The following is a 22971-nucleotide window of genomic DNA, read 5'->3' as shown; positions in this document are numbered from 1 at the left end:
GAGACATCAAAAATGATCCATTTTTGAGGTGGTGCGTTAATTTCTTAGAGAAGTGTAGATATTTCTTAATACCTTTTTAATTATAATAATTTAGATAAAAGCAAGAGTAACAATGATAAAATTGTTTTAAAATCAATGTGGCTCACAGATCAGCTTTAACAATTATTAACAACCTTTTTTTCAAAAAGGGATTACAACACAAAAAGATAAATTTAGTAACTTAGTCTACAGCATTCCCTGTTCTTCATGTAATAAGTTGTACATTGGTCAAACATCTAAACAACTTAAGTCTAGGATTACTCTCCATAAAAGCGATTCACGCCTTCATCCAGATCGTTGTGCATTAGCTAAACACGTCCATTCCGTAGGTCATTCCATGGACTTTGGTAATACCACAGTTCTGCATCATCAAAATAACAAATTTAAAACGGAATTTATTGAAATATCCCACATTTTCCTTAATACGGGGCATTAAATTTAAAATTGAGGTTTTGTAAATTTTTTTAGATTAGAAACTAAATGATTTTTTTTCGAATATCTCGAGGAACGCTCACTAGCAAAATTAGGGTAGCCAAAATTAATCCACAAATTTATAGATTTTATTTGATACATACCTTAACCTAATGTTTCCTCTGTATATATTTTACTGATACATATAGTATATTTGAATCTTTTAGGAAGCAATGGATACCGAATCTGCAGCAACATCCCAAACGGACGAGAGCAAAGCAGAATTAATCTATCAAGAAAATGCACGCGTTCAGCAACAAGTTCCATGTTTTGCTGATGTTGTCCTCCAACAACACCCCACTGTTATACGGTTATGTCGCTGTCTGGCGGCATGTAAGTCATCTTCAGTGTTCATGCTCCCTAATGTTACACAAAAGGTAAGAGGTGGAAGGGTTGGGAACTTCAACCTCATTTAACTTTTTCGTTTTATGTTTCAGGCAACTTTTTCTACGTTAAGCGAACCGAATACCGTTGGGGATGCTATTTTCCATTTACTAGCGTTGTTAGCCAGAAAAGCGTCTGATAAGAACTTATTGTTAAAACCATTGCTAATGTTCTTATCGCAAGTGAATCAGCTGAGCGAGCCAGTATTTTGGTTCGTTTTGCAGTTTTTGGATACTGAAGAAGCTGTAGAATTATTCTTTAATTCAGGTAATATCATTGAGGTATTTCTTTGTAGTAGAGGATCCGATATAAAGACCGATCTGTTTAATGGATAAAAATTATTGGATATGTAATTTAGTATGTTAACAATAATTATAAAAACAAAGGGTGTCCGAAATAATTTTGTTCTGACTATAATTAATTAATAATTAAAAAATGTCTTTTTTATAAATTAAAAAAAAATCGACCGGAGCAGATACTTTTTCAGATTTTTTGGATCATTCTAAACAAAAAAAAGTGTTGTAATTTTTTCCTAACCCTTTCGTTCGCGAATTAAATTTCTTTAAGGCCATCGGTACATAATTCGAAAATATTTTACGGCTATCCCTACTTTTTCTGTCTTTACACGGCAAATGACGTGTAGTAAAATTCTCACTGGTATGAATATGTAAACTTTACTAGAATGTCCTTCTACTTGACAATGTCATCATTAACTTTAAAGAGATGGCTTTTGAATGTTCTTGGATAACTGTTATTTGTATACAACACAGTTTTTCGATTTCTTTCTAACGCATTAAATTGTATGTGACAGAAAAAAGGCACGTCCGTGATTATAGACACTTATAACATTTATTCTAGTTGTTGATAGATGGCGCTATAATCGAAAAAAAAATTATTTACGAATTATATAATATATCTACGAATATAATCTTTACAATTTAAAGGACTATACAAATCAAAGAAAATACCATTTTATAAATGCAATAAACACAATTGATTTGTTTTTATGCCAAATTGCAAATAAAATGTGACAACTGTCACAAATGTTATAAATGTGTATTATCATGGACTTACCTTTTTTTCTATCATTTGTGACGCACTGAAAAATGCCCATGAAAAGGACCATAATAATTTATATGTACAACAAAAACTAATCCTCATTCGAGAAAAGAGGAAAAGTGTTAAATTGATTTTGGAATAATATATTGTTACTATGGAACGCTTACAATTTTGAACATATTTAACAAAAAAATACTTGGATCACAGAATATAAAATATCCTTATGTATTCTCTGCTTGGATCTTCCATAAATAATAAATAACTTTTTATTAAGTTCACGTCTTAAATCAATTATTTATCAAATACACTATCAATATTATTTAATTAATCAACAACTCAAAATATTCCTGATGCCATGTCAAATTTTTAAAACTGTCACTGTCTTGTCATCATATGCTATTTGACTTAGTGCGTTGTATGACAAAGATAGCGAATTTTCGAATTGGAAAATATCACCACGGACATGGTGTTTATTTTTTTCGAATCCTGAAAAAACTAATAAATATTTTAAAAAAATTTAAACGCAGAATGAAAAACTAAATTATTAACTAAGGCCGAAAGTTCCTTGAATAAATAAAAAGTTTCTTTTGAATGAGATATTTGAAATTAAAAATCACACTACATTTTCTCTTAGTTTTTCACTCCTGTAATTTATTAAAATAAACATTATAGAAGTTTTCAGGGACTTTCGGCCCTCGGTAAGAACGTAATATTTCACTCTGCGTTTAAATTTTTCAAAAATACTTATTAGTTTTCTCAAGATTCGAAAAAAATTAATCCCCATTTGAATAGTATTGCAGCTGAAAATACGTACCCATCCCCTTAAGCTAAAAATCTGAAATTTGCAATATAGCGAGAATGATTTTTTTGCGAATTTTTGATATAATTTTACATTTTCAAAATGCATAGTTTGGTCACTACAAGATGTCCTTATTTGAGGACATCGTGATCCAATTGAGTACAAATATTACATATTTTATTTAAATACTGACAAAATGTATTTTATTCAATAAGTAGAGTATGGTATCTTATAAAGCAATTTTTTTCTTTGCTTATACAGGCATGAACATTGCATTCGTCGCATGTCATTCACAAGGTGCCCTTACAAACAGGCAAATTACATCTGGATACATTAGGTTTATCATCGTGTATGAGCCGATGATGAAATCCATCTAGTCATACTTCTTACACAGAGCGCGTTTTTATATTTACCTAAAAATTAATTTTTTCGTTGACTCACAATGTCCACAAACGAGTAAACACTTTTCAGAAAATCCTCGGTAGCTAATTTTAAGCAAAAACGCTGTTAACAATAGTTTTTTAACAAACTCTATTATTTATCAACACCGTAAGACTTATAGAATAGGTTGTCCTCGATTGAGGACACGGTGAACGAAAGCGTTAAGTTGATCGTTTTCGAGTTATAACAATTTAAAACTGGAAAAAGAACGAAATATGACGATTTTTTCAAGGCTCTAAAACATAAGTAAAAAATTTAATTTTTGTAATCATCAAGTACCTAAATTCAAGTTCAAGCCTTTTTCTATCAGGTCCTAATAAGAATTTTTGCCATGTTTTATTCTAAAATATATTTTTTAATGATCAATGAGAAAGGTTCCTTATGGGAAGACGGGCGATTAGAATTAGACGAAGCATTAACAACTAAAAAATATTTTTTTTTAATAACATCCAATGTTTATTGCAATCTGTCTCATCACAAACAATATGCAATATGCATAATTATTGTAAAATAACAGAGGGAAGCCGCCCAGTGGCGAGCCACTGAAGATAAGACATATAAAATTATAATTTTAAAACAAGCTAAAAAATAATGTTTTAAAATGATCTTTTCTTCTTTTTTCAGTTTTAAATTGTTTTTAATTCGAAAATGATGAACTTAAGAGAAAAATTACAAAAGACCTTATTTGTTTCGAATGATCCAAAAAATCGAAGCCCGGGCCGAAATTTTAAAAAAGAAATTTTTTAATTATTAATTAATTATAGTCGGAACAAAATTATATCGGGCACCCTTTGTTTTTTATAATTATTGTTAACATACCTACTAATAGTCCAGGAACCGAAGCTTTTCACCCCGCAATTCTTACAGAATGGATCGATTTGCTTGAAAATTTTAGAATAAGTAGTGTATAGTCATATATCAAAATCTATAAGATGCCGAAAGGCGCTTTTACCATGGGGGTGGTTGCCACCCCATATCGGGGGTGAAAATTTTTTGTTATATTTTGACCGTAAAAGTTGATAAAAACATTCATTCTAAGCAAAAAACGTTCTATTCATTTTTTTGATAAAATTAATAGTTTTCTATTTATTCGCTATCGAAAGTGTTAGTTTTATATCTAAAATTTCAATGTCTTTCGATGGTATACTCATTTACGATTCACTCAATTTTTGCTGTAGAAAAAATTTTTTCAAACCAAGTTCTTGGGAATTATATAACCTACAATTTCATATTGAAACATTTTTTCGTATCTCTGATGCTAATCTTTCTATTCTGAAGAGAATGGCGTTTTTTACCAAATTAAAAAAATTCGTTATTTGCTTTAAACTCCAGTTTTTTAAAAACTAATTATTCTAAGCTAGTCAAACTTCTAGATTCTATTAATAATACATAAATAAAGAAAAAGGAATAAGGCCAATGGCTAAAAACACCGTTAACTTACACTGTTATGCTTCCAATTGGATTTATCTTTTTTTTTTTCAAAAAAATATATTCATTTTTGGCCATAACTTTTTTTATTTTTTATCTTAGAAAGTTTGGTAAAAAAAATTCTGCAGGTTTTTACAAAATCTATAAGGCTATTAATATTAAATGCTTTTAAAATCCTCAGTCACAAAAAGAGGTGACTTTGAAAGGGTTGGTAAAGGTGGCTTTTGCATGTTATTACAAGTTGTAATTGTCAATAGCGCACTCAATTTTTGCCGTAGAAAAAATTCTTGCAAACCAAGTTCTTGGGAATTAAATGAGCTACAATTTCATATTTAAATATTTTTTGATATCTCTGATGCTAATCTTTCTATTCTCAAGAAAAGGGATTTTTTACCAAACTACAAAAACTCGTTATTCGCTTTTAACTCCATTTTTTTTTAAAACTAATTATTCTAAGCCGATCAAACTTCTAGAACCTATTACTAATACATAAATAAAGAAGACCAAATCAGGTCAATGACTAATTTTAATTAGGGTGGTGATTAGGGGATTGTTTCCGATCACTTATTGCTGAAAAAAATAGGGACTGACATTCTTTTTATTATAAGTCGCTTAGTTTTTGAGCTAGAGACTTCTTTTTTATTTCTGGAGATAGATATTTTTAAATACTTTAAATTAGTTTGAACAAATTATCCTCGAAATATGCATAGTTTTCCCGTCCTTTGACTTTGAAACTACAATATTTAGCATTTGACGAAGAAGAGCTAACATATAAAGGAGTATAGCTCGATTACTATTGGTCTTAAAAGAAAATTAAAAAAAAAACGGTTTTGTTTATTTTTTCCAAAGGTACATTTTTGTTAGGTAAAGTTGTTTTGATAAAACGAAAACTTTTTGAGTTATTAGCAGAAAACTGATTAAAAACATTGATTTTTTCGATATAAAACTAACACTTTCGATAGCGAATAAATCGAAAACTATTAATTTTATCAAAAAAATGTATAGAACGTTTTTTGCTTGTAATGCATGTTTTTACCAACTTTTGAGGTTAAAATATAATAAAAAATTTCCACCCCCGAGATGGGGTGGCAACCACCCCCATGGTAAAAGCGCCTTTTGGCATCATATAGATTTTGATCCTTGAACTATCCACTACTTATTCTCAAATTTTCAAGCAAATCGATCCATTCTGTAAAAATTGCGAGGTTTTGTCCTATTTTAAGCTTCATTACTTGGACTATAAATTCCATATCAAATCATTTTTATCCATTAAACAGATCGGTGCAGTTCGACCTTACATCGTATCTTTAGACTATGAGAAATGAAGTTTAAACGTGTTCGTTCATTTATATATTCTATTTTAGGTGGTATATCAATATTGGGTAAGAACATAGTCAACAGCACAAATTCGCCTAGTACCTTATCTAAAATAGGTACTATATCAACGGTGATGCAACATTTTAGCTGTATTAATTCATCCTCTGATATACGGAGCATACTAACGGCGCATGCTACCAAAAAATCCGCTCATACATTTCCCGAAAACAAAATGTCGATGATTAACTTTGCGCCATATTGTACGATATCTTGTGAGTCCAGTACTGCTCAGTCTGCAGACGTTTTGATACAGGTAAGTAAGTTGTAATTTATTGTAATATGCAGCGGAAGTCACTAGGTGCCAAATCTGGTGAATACGGTGGATGCTCCCAGAATTCGAACCTTTATTCATGGATTTTAGCCATTGTAAAAGTATAAAAGTATAAGAGAGCACAATGGACAAAAATGAGAGAGGCCTATGTCCATCAGTGAACGCAAAGGGCTGGATGATGATGATGAAAAGTATAACATTTGCATTGTCCTGATGAAAAGTGATTTTTTCTGCTACAAACTAGGCCTTTTTTCACAATTTTTTCCTTCAGCTGGTCTAAAAAGTTACAAGAATATTCAAAATTATTTATCTTAGCAGTTTGCACTTAATCTACAAACAAAATTCCTTTATCCTTTATTCCATCCCAAAAAACTGTTGCTAACACCTCCTTGGCCGATTTCTAAACACAATGGCATATTTTGGTCATTTTTTATATTTTCGAGGTCGCTGAATCCGAATATGAAGTTTATTTTTATCTAGAATTGGTGGTGAATGGTAATGGTGAATGGTGGTGGTGAATGTTGGTGGTGAATGTTCAAAAATCAAATTTTATGCAAAAATGCGAAAAATCAATTTTGATGATTTTTCATATTTACCTCGCTGTATCTTTGGTCACTGTAAATATTTCCTTTTGAAAATTTTACTCTGTCATCTTTGAAAAATTTAGATAACAACGAGATCTGTTCGAGACTTTTAAACAAATTAAAAGAGAAGTGATTAATTTTTAAACAATTTGTCGACAGATTTCGTTAGTTTCATGTTTACTTACAAAAGTTGGGTGATAAACTTTTTAGTTTATAATTTTAATCAATTACACAGCATTAAAACATAAGCCATGAAGAAGTTTTCTGGAAAATTTCAAGTCAAAATATGCAATAGGAAAAAAGTTATGTGACTTTATAGACGACTGGCACTCCCCCCAAAAGTTTTGGGGGGATTTTTGTACGGCGTTGCAGAATAATGGATTAGAAGTTGTATTGAAACAGTATGAAACTGATGCCGTACAGAATGAAATTACCAAATTTACCCTAGAAATTGTCAGAAAATCAAAAAAATTTACTAACTTTGTGACTCACCTTTTTTGTACGGCACTGGGCGCTTTCTTATTATTTTTCATGAATAAAAATGCCGTACAAAAATATATGACCAAAATGTACCCACTCTACCTGCACTTTTGAATTCTCACCAGCACTCAGTTGGACTGCGTACAAGTGACGGCATAGTGCTGAATCTTAATATTTTATGCTCTTATATCGTCCTATATACGTCACCTGGTGGTTCATATGACCCATCCCTTTTTGGACATGGGCCTGTAGTCTAATGGCTTACACTGCCCAATGAGATGAGCTTCTACTAAATCTCTGTCAGTCACTCGACGATTTCCTGTATGATAACTAGAGACTGGAAAATATGCACTAAAAAATGTCTAAAATATGCATGCAATATGCATTTTAAAACAAGCTGAATATGCACAATTAACATGCAAACATGCATTTATATATGCACTTATTTTTATATGAATAATTTTATGGTTTACGTTAAATACATAAATAAATAAAAAATAATAAAAATAAATAAATAGGTTTGAATTTAAACCAAATTGTATTATTATTTCTTAATATATTTTTTTAACTTCAGGTTTTGTGACAAATAAAACGGCAAAATATTTTATTTTGACCACAAGATAAATAAGAGTACAATAAAATAAATGTACATATTTTTATTGTTACAATATTGATTCATATTTTCTAAACTAATATTATAAAAAGAGTACAATAAAACAAATTTACATATTTTTATTGTTACAATAAATAATCATATATTGATTCATATTTTCTAAACTAATATTATGTCTTCTATCTGTTAATATTTGTTTATAGGCAGAAAAAGATCTCTCAACGTCACAAGATGTAATTGGGGCATATTTAAACTTTGCTATTAGAGACGGATCCATATTAATATTTTCATCGAAGTTTCCAAAATTGATTATATTATTTATTGAACGCAATAAAGTGAAACCCTCATTTTTGTTTAAAACGTCATCAAGTTTATCTTTAATTTTTACTCCAATTTCCCCATTCAGATTTGTTATTTTCTGTTTAACCGAATCAACAATAGACATACTATTGTGAAGACATAAATTTTGAGCCTCTAATTTTGTAATTGAACTTTCAATGATATCGAAATTCGATTTTATATACAACAATTGATTTTTAATAGACTTTTCTTTAAAAATATTTTGACAGTTATCAATAGCGGTACAAGTCGGATCAAAACTTGAAATAACGCTTTTGATGTCGTCGTAGTGTTCAGATAAAAATATAGCACTTTTAAGCCAAGTTCCCCATCTGGTTAATACTGGTTCTGGTGGTAAAGGAATATCGGGAAGCATCTCCCTATATACCTGTACACGTAGTGGTGCTTTCAGAAATACTTTTTTTACATTATTTATTAAGGTGTTTACATTGGGAAATTCAATTCTAACTTTCTCTGCAACTCTGTTTAGGCCGTGCGCCAAACATGTACAGTGAATTAAATTAGGGAAAAAGATTTTAAGATTGGATGCAGCTTTCATCATATATGAGGCGGCATCACTAAGCATTAATAATATTTTTTCAAATGGTACTTGATCAGGTAAAAAAAAATTTGTTAGGGATTCGTTAACAAATCTAGCTATTGTAGCATAGTTTGTTTTTTCCAAACATTTTACACTAATTAAGTATGAGTTTTTAAAATCGCCAGAGTCGTTAAGAACTCCAACAATTAGATTCGCAATTTGTCGACCCTTTGTATCCGTTGTTTCGTCGACGGAAATCCAAAGATATTCGGCTTTTAACTGATTTTTAATACTCGTCATCACATCTTTGTAACATGCACTGACATATTTTTTCCGAAGAGTTGAAGAACTTGGTATTTGAGCTGGTTTATCTTTAATCTTGCAATAAGTTTTTAAAAAGTTTTGACACGATTTATGTTCTAACTTGTGCAGAGGGATATTGCAGTTCAAAAAAAATGGCATAAATCCTTTGCAAAGGTTTCTTGCCCAACTGACGTATTCTGAATCTGCAAACTGTTCTGTAGAATCTGCTGGCGAGGTTTATTATCATTTTTTGATAGCTTAGTTTGGTGAAGTGAAGTTTTTATGTGTTGAACTACTTGGAATTTCTTTTGACATGGAATCTGGAATATAATGATAATGATGTTTTAGATGTTTTCGTAAATAGATACCTACATTAAAATGATCAAACTTTTTAAACCTCCCCCAATTTTTTTTTATTTCTCAAAGTGAAATTGAAATCGTCAAACAATAAAGTACAGTCAGTGTACCGTAGTATACAGGGTGGGCCACTCTCAACACCTCGCTCTGTATAAGCCAAACCGTTGCGAACTTTAAAAAACAGTTTTTGAAGAAATGGGACGGTTTGTCATTTTAGAATAGACAGACACATAGATGTGCAAAGAAGTTTGATAAGTTTAAAAATCTATTGAAGTGGAGAACTTACCTTTTTATCACAAATGGTGCAAAACATACTTTCACTGTCGATAACTTTTAGATGATTGTTACTTCCAATCCAACTTCTGAGAAGACTTGATTTTTCCCTTGCTACTTTAGGCATTTTCACAATAATAATAAAATGATTTTTTTACACAGTATAGTCAATAACTTGCAATCACAAAAGTTGAATAATCGGCGATTGATTTAAGACTAACCATTCATAAAATAAAATAATCTATCCTACCCTTAAAATGCTTAAAATTTCGTTTTGGTTGGTTTTCCCAGAATAATTCATAGTTGGCCGACACCAGCAGAAAGTACAGGTAATATTTGTAATGTTATTCAAAATATAATCGGTATTTACTTAGGTAATTTGTAAATTCTGAGAAGTCTATAAATCTTAAATATCCGGATAATGATACCTGCAGCTATAAATAACGCCCATTATGTTTATGGGTACAACAACAAAGGAGCTTAACAGCAAAATATTTACTTTCACATTTTATTTTAATGGATGTTGATGTTACTAATATATACCTTATTTTTAAATGGGGTAGAGTAAATTCCCATCAAAATATGCATTTATATGCTCTTAAATCTCCAAATATGCAAGGCATATGCATTTATGAAAAACATGAGAAATATGCAGCATATATATGCATATGCATTTTGCATATAATCCAGTCTTTAATGATAACTTGTATTTTTTCTACGGTTTCTGGCGTTCTTGCTGATTTTGGGCGTCATTGACGTGGATCGTCTTCAAGACTTGTACGACCACGTTTAAATTTAGCCACCCGTCTTTCTACTGTACTAATTGAAGGCGAGAAGTCTATCCATTTTCAACATTCGTTCATAAAATTCCTTTGCATTTAAACCTTCCAAAAATAATAATTCAATCACTGCCGATAGTTGATTTTTTCCGTTATAAAAAATACTCTGACACGTCGATACCAAATGGCTTATACACAAAGAATGAATTAATAGATGAAAATGAAACTTCACATACGTTCATATAAAGAGTGCCCCAACATAAAAAATAGGCCAGTAGCAACGCCCTCTCTTATCGAACCGCAAAACTTATTGAACAGTTGTAAATGAAATGTTTTCTATTGATTTTATTAATTAAACGAACTTGCTTTATAGGGAGTGGTCAGTTCAACTAACAGAAGAGCAAGAGCTCCTTTATGGTCGTACCATTTTTATCCGGAAGAAAGTCACATCGAGTTGATGCTACAGTTGCCGAATGCTGTTTTATTGAGAGAAGTACTTTTACAACCCCATAGTGCAAATCTGGCAACCTCACCATCATATGTAGCATTAGAGGTAAGAAAATATATCATAAAGACTAACAACAAAAAGTTCTATTAACAATATACGTTGTAAAACTAGAACTATATACATATTCTAAAATTAACTAGATCTATAACTAGAAACGGTAAAGAGTAAATAATAAAAATAAATAATTTTTTGATAGGTCTCGGCCAATGGTCCATCTAGACTTGCACCCGTGTGTTTACCGCTACCAACGAGTGGTTTAACATATATCCGTTTACATTTACCAGTGCCAAAAGTCGTGAACTGTGTTCTAATACGATTGTATAAACCCCATGACTCGAATAGTATAGGCCTTATACAGATTAGATTGCTTGGCAACTACGCATTTGGTGGAAGCTTAACCCAAGGTTCCGATGCTGAAGATGAATCACACTGTAAACACAGTCTAGGTATGTATATGGTTTACTAGTTTGAAGCATTTTGAATGCTTGCTCAGATGAAGTCAGGGCACAGTATATAGAGGTTCCACAGTAAAATCACTCCTCTGTCAGCGCTTTGATCTCAAGAAGTAATACCGGCAGTACGCAATTGGTAATTCACCAGTGGTGGATGCGGGTTTTCCCTGTTAAAATCCGTATGTTTCTATGCGACTAGCAATGCGAGAGTGGGGCAAAAGCGACTAAGAACATTGCGCGGTCGCCATGCGCGACTACAGATTTTACTTCCAATTTTTCGGAGAGTGGTTCTACTGTCTCTCTTTATACTGTGGTCAGGGGTTAACAAAAACTACTTAGGAACTAAAAAACAAAAACAAAAACCAGGAACGCAACTCATAAATATTGGCAATATCATTTTAAAGTCTTCTACTTTAAAATGTATCATATGGATCTGAATTGCCGATATAAATGAGTCAAATTAAATAAATTATTAGAAGAATTTTTTTACTAAGCAACAACATTTTTGTTTATGTTAGTAGTATTTTGTATTTTGACAACGGCACCCGATTTGGGCGTCGAAACGTTATTAAAAATAATTTTTTAATAATATTGTGGCTTATTTCCCATTATAAATAGTTAAACCTACTTAGATACTGGGGTCGAAATGGGGCTTTAAAGAGGAAGGAGCAGAACAATCAAACCGTTCGCAAACCTGTTTTTGGTTCGGTGGCGGGCAGTGAGTTCGTTTTATGGGATGAAAGGGTCTAGAAAGAGCTAACTACCATCACCAAGTGAAACAAGGATAATTACACTGACACTGTAGAACCCTCCTACTATTTTAAATGGACGCCGTTCGGCAAGGTCCTCTAATTCTCTATCGGATACTTACTGGACAGATACTTTTAACTTACGGATACCATTTGGGGCGACATTCTCAGGAGATTCCTCTTTGGTCTAAGCTAGCAACTCACATCCTTTCTGGGCTTCTATGCCACATTCCTTTTTCTTTGTACTAAAACTCATTACAATTTTCATTAGTATTTTTCCCAAGGGTAGTATAGACAAAAAATATGGACATGAAACTGTTTATTGAAAACTTTAAAAACTTTTTTATTCAAAAACATATTCAACAACTAAGGAAACACATGACTTTTACAACAAGAAGGACAATATCAAAAAATCTAACCCTTTATGACCTTTTAACAAGACAAAAATATTTAAACTACAAAAACAATTTAAAATGTTTCAATATTTATCGAGCAGTGTATTTATTTCAAAACAAAACATGACCTACTGACCTAGTTGTCAGAATGTGCTGTCTGTCAACTGTCAAATCCAGAATTATAATTTAATTTTACAAACAAGTTATTACTTTAAACAAATGTTAGAACAGTTAACAGAATGCAACAAAAAATTTATATATTTAACCTTCTACAATTATTATTCTCACAAATTTTTAATAACTATGAAAGTAATAATCTTTATAAAAAAACAAAATCAAAAATTTTACCAACTGCAAATCTAAATGTTAAAATTTTACTTGAAATCATCACTATTAAGAAAAATGTACCAAACCTTATTAAAAATATTTTTTTTGTCACACACCAAAACAAAACATATATCTGTATCCTCTAGACGAGGCTAATCTGTATCCTTAACACGAGGCAAAAAACAAAATGGAGGGCTACTCACACGGGAATCAAAAAAGGGGAAGACAGTATTAAGGGACTCCTGAATGCCAAAAGGGGAGGATCAGGCACTGACCGGCAACCACATTAAACATCTCCAACCATAATATAACCACACAAGTAGGGGCTTCAAAATTCTTCTAACACGCAATAAAGTACGCCCCACACCTATGGATGTTTATACACCCCAACTATGGGTGTAATATGTTACAACCTCTATCGAGTTTTGGGCTAAAATATTCGTAAAAGGCGTACGATCCAAGCATTACACCATCCAAATGAACTATTTCACATCACAAAAGACCAAATTCTTCAAAAGAAAAATATTAATTGTGGGGTTTTAGGACTATTAAACTTTCAGACGACGTCATCTTGTGAGCTCGACCACTGCGTCAGATGCTAGCAGTTCAGGTGGTAGAGTAGAGTCGAACTTTGAACTGACCTCTCTACCGAGTTTCTCCTCGAGCGTCCCGAGCTGACTTGGGTCGAAAACGCTATCGCCTCATAACTGATCTCCAATTAGAAGCTATCCTTTCCGCGCTATTTCTCAAAAATAGCGTATCATAGGAGCGGGGTAGTAGAACGGAATTTTACAGAAATTCGTTCAGCATATTTACTAAAAACATTCCCAGGAAATTCAAGGGATAAACAAACCAATTAACGCAGATGTTTCTACGCGTTAATTCTCTTAGTGGAATTTTTCAAGACTAGATTACAAAGTGGAACAAAAAAATGAAATGCTACGAAATGTGAATTTCAAATATCCATTCCTGGTTTTTTTAAACACTACAAGTTGAATACTGTCAGTGTAAACATAATGTAAATATAATATACATAGTTGGTAGTCTAAAAAAGAAGACTACTAAAGAAATCAAAATACTTTGTGAAATAAAAAGAGATCAGACTAGTAGAGGTGGGAAATTATCAACAGAAACCTAAAAATTTATGTTGATAGTTTCCGACTTTTAGACTTATCGGAAGAGTATGTCGAACTAAAATTGTCACTGTACCACCACAGTGGTAGTTGTCAAACTCCCCCGATACGTCTAACGGTGGGAAACTATTAATATAATGTAATTGTATAGGTTTCTACTGATAATTTCCCACCTCTACAAGTTTCATCGCTTTTTATTTCACAACGTATTATGTTTTCCGTGATTTCCAACAGTGTATGTACTTCATGTAACAACAAAAAATATGAATATATTAAATGGTTTAAAATGTTACAAAATAGCTATTTATGATATAAGTGTTAAAAGTACACGTTTAAGGCACGCATGTGAAAGTTTGCAGAATGAGCGAAGCGAGTCATTCCATTTTTATATTTTTTTGACATTACATCAAAATTGCTTATACGGTCAATACGAACTGCAGTGCCTTAAAAATTTTAAAGCACTAGTGCCTTAAAGTAGCATTTTTAACGCTCGTATGGAGTGCTAAAAATTGCATTTTTAACACGGTTGTAGAAAAACATATTTATGATCTCTATAGTAGTTATACTAGCAGGTTCAATTTTTTATTTAAACACATTTTAGGCTGGCTTAGAGTACTTCATCATTGCTTTACCATGGGATCAAACGCAGACTTAAAACGGCAGATCATCGAATGCGCCTCCGACGTTCCGAATCTTCTTCCAACCTGTTGCGGTCTGCTCTTGGTACCATCACATATACTTCCGAATTATTTGCCTTGTTTAGAAAAAGTTCTTCGGGAATTAGCACTGTATAGTCCCGAGAACGGCTTTCATACCATAAGAGTGCTGCTGGATAGCCGTTCGGATATAGAACCGTTGATGCTGGCAGACACCATTTGGCAAGAAAGACTGATCAACGTATCTGGATATCAATCCGCTTGTGAATTGCTGTTCCAAATTTGTGAGCATCAGGTAAGGTTTTTATTCTTTGCTTTTGCTTTATTTAGCGATCTGATTTATTGTTCTAGTGCGGCCGATATGTGATACAATTGCACATTTAATGATACAAGCATATAATTTGGACCACATATACTACACATATAAAGGTTCAAATTTAGATATGAGGCCATCTCAGATTTTACCTTTTACAAAAATGGCGGGGGATTCAAAATGGCGAATATACATATGTGACTAATAGCACGATAACTTTTGAACGAGACTTCAACCAAATTTGGTATATAGGTTCTTTTTTGATTTACAAGATGGATGTGCTGAACCGGAAGAATCGGTTTACCAGAAGTTGTGTTTTTACTGGTTGTTTATGTAAAAAATATGTTTTTTTTTCAATTTTTTCCCTCTGTATATATTAATTTTTCAAAAAGGTAATACCGCAATTGAATAGAGCATAAAATTATTTTGTAGAAAATATTTTGAAAATTTTAGTTATGTTAATTACCAGTTAATAAATGCATAATGTATCTTCACATGTACCTATGTGTGACAGATTCGTACAAATATTATAAGAATGATTGTGAATTGAATCGTAGAAGCATATAATTTGGACCACATATACTACACACATCAAGGTTCAAATTTGGATAAAAGGCCATCTCAGATTTTACTTTTTACAAAAATGGCGGGCATTCAAAATGGCGACTATACAAATGAGACTAATAGCACGATAACTTTTGAACGAAAAGTCCGATTTCAACCAAATTTGGTATATAGGTTCTTCTTTTGATGTGCAAGACCAAAGTCTTGAACCGGAAGAATCGATTTACCAGAAGTTGTGTTTTTCCTGATTTTTATGTAAAAACATGTTGTTTTTTTTGAAACGTCACTTCTAAGTGTTTAAATCGTAAAAATTATTGTAAAAATGGATAAAACACAATAAAAAGTCATGATTCTCATAGAAAACGAAGTCCCGCCAGAGCAGTCCCATCACAAATTATTCGCAATCCTTTTTTTTTAAGTTTTATGAGATTTTCGTAGATCCGATAAACAAAATTTAACAATAACTGAATTAGTGAGAAGAGAAGTCCAAATTTGAAGACAGATGAGCCAAAAGACTATTTTTGATTCCTTTTTGTAAATTTTAAAATTGTTTAGTGTTGTTTTATAATCAAAATTTAACCCTCACGCACAAGTTGTACATATAACTTCAGTGAGGAACTGAGTTTATTTTATATGTATTTATTTGCTACAAATAAACTCCATTATTATTATTATTATTATTTTCTAATAATTCTTTCACCCTGTATATATTAATTTTTCAAAAAGTTAATACCGGCGTTGAAAAGAGCGTAAAAATATTTTTAGGCAATATTTTGAACTCTTTAGTTACGTTAATTACCAATTAATAAATGCATAATGTATCTTCACATGTACCTATAAACCTATGTGCGGCAGATTCGTGCAAATAATATAAGAATTATTGTGCATTTAATGGTTATATCATATAATTTGGACCAAACACACTACACATACAAAGATTCAAATTTAGATATGAGGCCATCTCAGATTTTATCTTTTACAAAAATGGCGGGCATTCAAAATGAATCTGACGCACACAGGTACATCTGAAGATACGTTATGCATTTATTAAATTGTAATTAACATAACTAAAAAGTTCAAAATCTCTCGTAAAAATTATGTTTACACTCTTTTCAATGGCGGTATTAACTTTTTGAAAAATTAATATATACAGGGTGAAAGAATTGAAAAAAACAACAGATTTTTACATAAAAAAAACAGTAAAAACACAACTTCTGGTGAACCGATTCTTCCGGTTCAAAACCTCGATCTTATTCATCCAAAAAACAACCTTGATGACAAATTTGGCTGAAATCGGACTTTTCGTTCAAAAGCTATCGTGCTATTACTCACATATGTATAGCCACCATTTTGAATACTCGCCATTTTTGTAAGAGGCAAAATCTGAGATGGCCTCATATCTGAATTTGAACTTTTGTATGTGTAGTATATGTGGTCCAAATTATATGCTTCTACCGTTAAATTCACAATAATTCTTATAATATTTGCACGAATCTGCCACACAAAGGTACATGTGAAGATACGTTATGCATTTATTAAATGGTAATTAACATAACTAAAAAGTTCAAAATATTTTCTAAAACATATTCTTACGCTCTTTTCAATGGTGATATTACCATTATGAAAAATTAATATATACAGGGTAAAAAAATTGAAAATAAATTATTTACATAATATAAAATAGTTTTACATGAAAAACCAGGAAAAACACAACTTCTGGTAAACCGATTCTTCCAGTTCACGACCTAGACCTTGTAAATCACAAAAAGAACCTATGTACCAAATTTGGTTGAAATCGGACTTTTCATTCAAAAGATATCGTGCTATTAGTCGCATATGTATAGTCGCCCATTTTGAATGTCCGCCATTTTTGTAAAAGGCAAAATCTGAGATGGCCTCATATCTAAATTTGAACCTTTATATGTGCAGTATATGTGGCCCAATTTATATGCTTGTATCATTAAATGTGCAATTCTTATAAATATTTGCACGAATCTGCCGCCCTATTCTCCTTCACATAATGCACAGGCTGTCAGAGACAATTTTGACTTAATTCTTTCTGAATATGTGATTAATACACAAGGTACAATAAAATGTCCCCCTCAGTCACCAGACTTAACTCCACTAGTTTTTTATTTTTAGAGGATGATAAAGACAAATTTGTACAGGCATGGATTCGAGAGAGCCGCCAACTCATTGCAACTAAGACAAAATATTGAAGAGATAGGTACATAGGAAAGTTATAGAACTCATAGGTGGACTAAGACTGAAACAGAAAGAAAATCTAACTGATTCTGGTGGAAACATTATATTGGACAAACATAAAATAAGAACGTGGAAAGATTACTTAGAGAAACTGTTTGAGGACCAAAGAGATAAGACCTTTAAGTTAGAAGAAGAGGTAAATGATGAACCAAGAATATTCAGCAGAAATATTTTTCTGTTATATTCTGCTATAGCACTGCTAAAGGCTGGCAAAGCAGCAGGCCCCAATAATATGCGAGCAGAACTACTCAAACTAATGCACAATGAATCAATAGCAATAATTAGAAAGATACTCAACATGTACAACTATGGAGAAATGCCAATATAATGGCTGAGGTCTGAGTTTATTGCACTTTCAAAAAACCAGGACCCAAAAAATGCGAAGAATACCTTATGATAACCCTCATGAGTCATCTCCTAAATTGTTTCTAAATATAAATGATTCATAAGAGAATTTACAAGCTGTGTGAAGGTAAAATTTCTCCCAAACAGTTCGGGTTTATAAGTTGGTACAAGAGAGGCTTTGTTCTCAGTGTAAGTCTTATTCCAGAGATACAGAGACGTCAATTATTGCGACGTATGTGCATATCTAGTTGATTACGCGAAAGCGTTTGATCGAATACAGCACGCTAAGTTGATACAAATATTGTTCATCCGCTATAACTTTTCTCATGCGTCACGATTCATTTTCAAACAAATTAAGTCAAAACATAAAGTGAAACGAACGTCGATGTGTATATACATTTTGTATACTATACCGGGTGGTGAATCGTAAAACGGATCATAGGAAACTCAATGTAAAATTATAAACTGTTGAATTCCTGCTTCCCTAATTATTTTACATCAAAAGTCATGAGAGAATATTTGTAGAGAATTGAAATCTGTATTTAAATCAAAAGTTAAAATTGTTCTACGATTTAAACTCATTACAAAATTTTGAAAAATATAATATATTTGCTACAGTAGGTATGTGTGTAAAAGTTAGGCCACACGTTACTATTTAACTGACAGTGCTCACACCATTGACTGAATAAAAAATCTTTATTATTAATACTTTCTTCGCAACTTAGGGTATCTTATCAAGTGTATTGTTTTTAAACAATAAATGATAAAATACAAATATTGACAGTTCAAAAATGTGAAAATACTAACTTCATTGGACACATTATTGCACTGTGTGTGGCCTAATTTTGGGCTGAAAAACTGAAAAATGTATTACATTTTTACAAAATTTTGGAATAAGTTTAATTCGTAGAACAATAATTTTAACAGTTGTTTTCAATACAGATTTCAATCCTCTACAAATAGTTTCTTATGTCTTTTGTTGTAAAATAATTAGGGAAGCAGGAATTCAACAGTTTAGAATTTTACATTGAGTTTCCTATGCCCGTTTTCCAATTCACATACATCGGCGTACGTTTTACTTTATGTTTTGCCTTAATTTGTTTGAAAATGAATCGTGACGCATGGGAAAAGTTATAGCGGACGAACAATACTAAAAGCAGGAATTAACAACCAAGATATGAAAATACAGTAGACTCTCTATAACGAACACGGGTATTACGAGGTTTCGCTTATAACGAGGTACACTAGATGCACTTGCTAGTTTGCGCCCTTGCACGGGATGGCACTACTAGTCTTATTTCTGTAGGTTTCTGCACGTCGTTCGTTCAGTTCGTTCTGTATTCTGTCACTTTCTTTGTCAGTTTTCATTTCCGTGAGAAAAATACGAGGCCATATTTATTTGTTTTATTTTTTCATAAATAGCGTTTAAATAGTGCAAAATAGTGCATCCAGCAACAAAAAGTGTAAAGTGAATTACAGCAGTTGTGTTTTATTCCAAATGTATACAATTTTGGTGTGGTTTAAACTCATGAATAAATAATAATATTGTGTAAATATATGTGTAATAAGGTATGTTCATAGTTGTGTATTAAGTTTTTACATTGATAATTGATAACAAACATTTTATGAACATACATATAAACATTTTTATAAATAAAGATTGCATTCTATGTTTTATTCTTTAATTTTTTAACCACTTTGGCATTTTAATGTAATGGAAAATAAATATAACCTCAAAATAACACAAGAAAATCCAAATAGTATACGAATTATAAACGTTGATTGATAAATACATACAGATGTATTTTTATCAATCAACGATATAATAAGTATTATCGTATAGGATAAGGATTTTGTTGTTTTTTTGGTTATTTTAAGGTTATATTTATTTTAATTTACATTAAAATGAGTTCTCAATCCCAGTTAATGTTACAGGCCTTTTGAATTTACCGCCATATGGCATATAGTTACGCGCCCTACCACTGGCTGATGCGACAATCGTCGTTTCACTCGTTAACACGGAACTTGCATTGCTAGGTGGGGGTGTGCTGTGCCCTAGATGTCCCCTGAAATTCCTATTGAACTATAACACCTCTATAACGAAGCATATTTAGTCATAACGAAGACACATGAAATCAAAGAATATGTTTCTTTATCTGTTTTTACAGGAGTAATGACTATAAATAAATACCCCAACTGCCTGTATACAGGAATACCTAACATCTGTGTGCCTGTCTAGGCCGGTGCTGTAATAAACTCCACCGCCTGTAATAAACTTCTTCCTTCCTGTTTATCTATCGACCGATATTGAATATTGTAGGAAATTTACAATTTACGATGGCCTAGTTTCATTGTTGAGGTGGACCATCGACACCTAATAAACTACGTAAGCGGCATTAAAACATTTCTGTGGTGGTGATAAGCAAAATATCATTGTTGTCTGATATAACGAGATCCACTTATAACGAGGTAATTAGTCCGCCATTTCAGTTCTCGTTATAGATGGAGTTTATTGTAATTAGAAACCTTTCTCTTAGAAATTACTGTAATTAGAAAGCTCTTAGTATATTAATAGCACTTTCAGACTTTTTCGTTATTTTATGTATACAGTCTTTAAATTCTAGTTTCCGATCTAGATATAATCCTAAGTATTTCACAACATTCTTTATTTGGAAATTATAAGGTCCTAGTTTTACATAATCCTGCTCAATGTTTCGTTTTCGACTAAATACACAAACATCTGTTTTTTGTTCAGAGAGTGTAAAATTGTTTTCATTCAGTCACTCATTGAAGATGTCATAAGTTTTGTTTAAATGATATTCACAAGTTTCAAAATTTTTCGTGGTACAATAAAAAACAATATCATCTACAAATTGTATTGTTCGTATGTTTTGTAGCTTAACACTGGCATCCATTGTATATAGTATAAACAAAAGCGAACTTAAAATACTGCCTTGGGGAAGACCAAGGTTTGTAGTTCTATGTGTAGTGATTACTTGATTTATTTTTAAATGTATTTTTCTGTTAGTGTACAGAGAAGTTATAAAGTTAACTAGTTGTTTATGAAGTCCAATTGAAATCAGTTTATTCGTTAAAACATCTAGGTTAACATTATCAAACGCCCCTGTAATATCATTGAAAGCTGCCATAGTCATGAGGTTAATAGTAAATCCAGCTAAAATATCTGTTACAATTTACAATCTGTTACAAATATGTTCTTTCTCCAACCATTGTTCAAGGCGATTTTTGATAAGCCTCTCTGGAAGTTTTCAGCACACATTCAGCCTTGTCACTTGTCATTTGTCTCACCATAATTTTGATTTTCTTGATATGTGACTATACTAAATCATTTAAATAATGTATATATTTTTTATTTCTAGGATCCACATACTTCTTACCGAGTAATAATAATATTAGAGTGGCTAGAAACAACGACAAACGAAGCCATTGCAACGCAGAACACCCACAATTGCAATGCCGCATACTTTTCCAGTATAGCTTCGATATTATGGGCAGCCAAACAATCCCAAGTTGAATACGATCTGAAATCGCTCATATCACTGGACTTATTTAACTCCATCTACACGCTAAAAACACAAACAGAATCGAACATAAGCCTTAAATATTCGTTAGACTCACTGTTATGCTCGTTATGTTACATAATGCCAGAGTTCTTCTCCATTTTGCTGGAAAAAATCGGAGTGTTGGTTCCAAATTTGTCGACAGGCCATCAAGCTTCTATAAGCGATGACAGAAAAGATTCAGAGAGCTTGACAGATGACAGTAAGCGTAGCTTCGATGCAAGTTCAGAATGGTACGGTCACTTGGTGATAGGCGAACTATCTAATTTGAATCTAAGTAGGGAAGAATTAGAAACAATAGCACTAGTTAGCAGATCCCCGACTTCTATTCAACAGCTACTGGACTCGGGATTGCCCAAGCTACTCAACAGCGCAATATTAGAGTTTTGTCATAGTGAAGATGAACCAACTGTACCTATGGCGAAGCTAGATAATGTATCAAGCATTCTGCAATTCTTCACTGATGTTAGCGATGAGAAAATCATGAGAGACTGGTTGGGGTCGGAGGATGGTTCGTCATTTTGGCTACCTTTGTTAAAATGGTTGTGTAAAGCGCCGACTGCCAAGATATCCAGTTTGCAAACCGAAGCTCACGTTCATTTGGAAGAAGTTTGCGTGAAATTCCTTTCTAAATGCTGTTTGTGTCACGCTGTTAATCAGGGCAGGTTATCGAAGGTACTTTGCGATGTTATCTACATGCAGCCTAATGGAATATCTGGATTCATGCGCAGGTTTGTATTTTTTATAAATTACACTATGTTTTATATCTGTAGGTTGAGTGTACATAACCTCAAAATTTTATTTTATGCTAGTTTTTATGAAACTGTATTTCTAATGTTTTTCAAATTTTTCCGTAATAGGTCTGGATCCCGCCTATGAAAAAAAAGTTGATGAATAGCAAGCTGAAAATTTGTTAATAGCTTAAGGGTGTCTAGTCGGATAAACTTTGATATATGGGAACACTGGAACAGGGGCAGTTTTAATTGTGGAACAGGTTAAAAATTTGGTACGGTCAGACCACGAAAACGGCACATTTATTTTGTCCGACAGAATAGACTTAAACTCTCCGAACAGAGATTAAACTCTCATGCAAAAATCAGACTGCTATTTATCACCTGTCATAATTCCTGTCATTTGACATATTC

The 22971-nt window shown here is 32.1% G+C and overlaps 1 protein-coding gene across 1 annotated transcript in view; it reads left to right on the top strand.

The window, feature by feature from the left end:
- LOC114335746 (baculoviral IAP repeat-containing protein 6) overlaps positions 1-22971 on the top strand; it is a 214717-nt gene that overhangs the window by 128603 nt on the left and 63143 nt on the right. The window contains exons 17-23 of the mRNA XM_028286039.2: positions 678-887; positions 948-1161; positions 5986-6251; positions 10912-11091; positions 11243-11492; positions 14704-15053; positions 21626-22557. Of these exons, the coding sequence (XP_028141840.1) occupies positions 678-887; positions 948-1161; positions 5986-6251; positions 10912-11091; positions 11243-11492; positions 14704-15053; positions 21626-22557 (2402 nt within the window). The remainder of the gene's footprint in view (positions 1-677; positions 888-947; positions 1162-5985; positions 6252-10911; positions 11092-11242; positions 11493-14703; positions 15054-21625; positions 22558-22971) is intronic.

This window comes from Diabrotica virgifera, chromosome 6 (assembly GCF_917563875.1).
Source record: "Diabrotica virgifera virgifera chromosome 6, PGI_DIABVI_V3a".
Lineage (NCBI taxonomy): Eukaryota > Metazoa > Arthropoda > Insecta > Coleoptera > Chrysomelidae > Diabrotica > Diabrotica virgifera.
The sequence above is the reverse complement of the archived record's forward strand: the minus strand, read 5'-3'. Positions and strand labels throughout refer to the sequence as shown.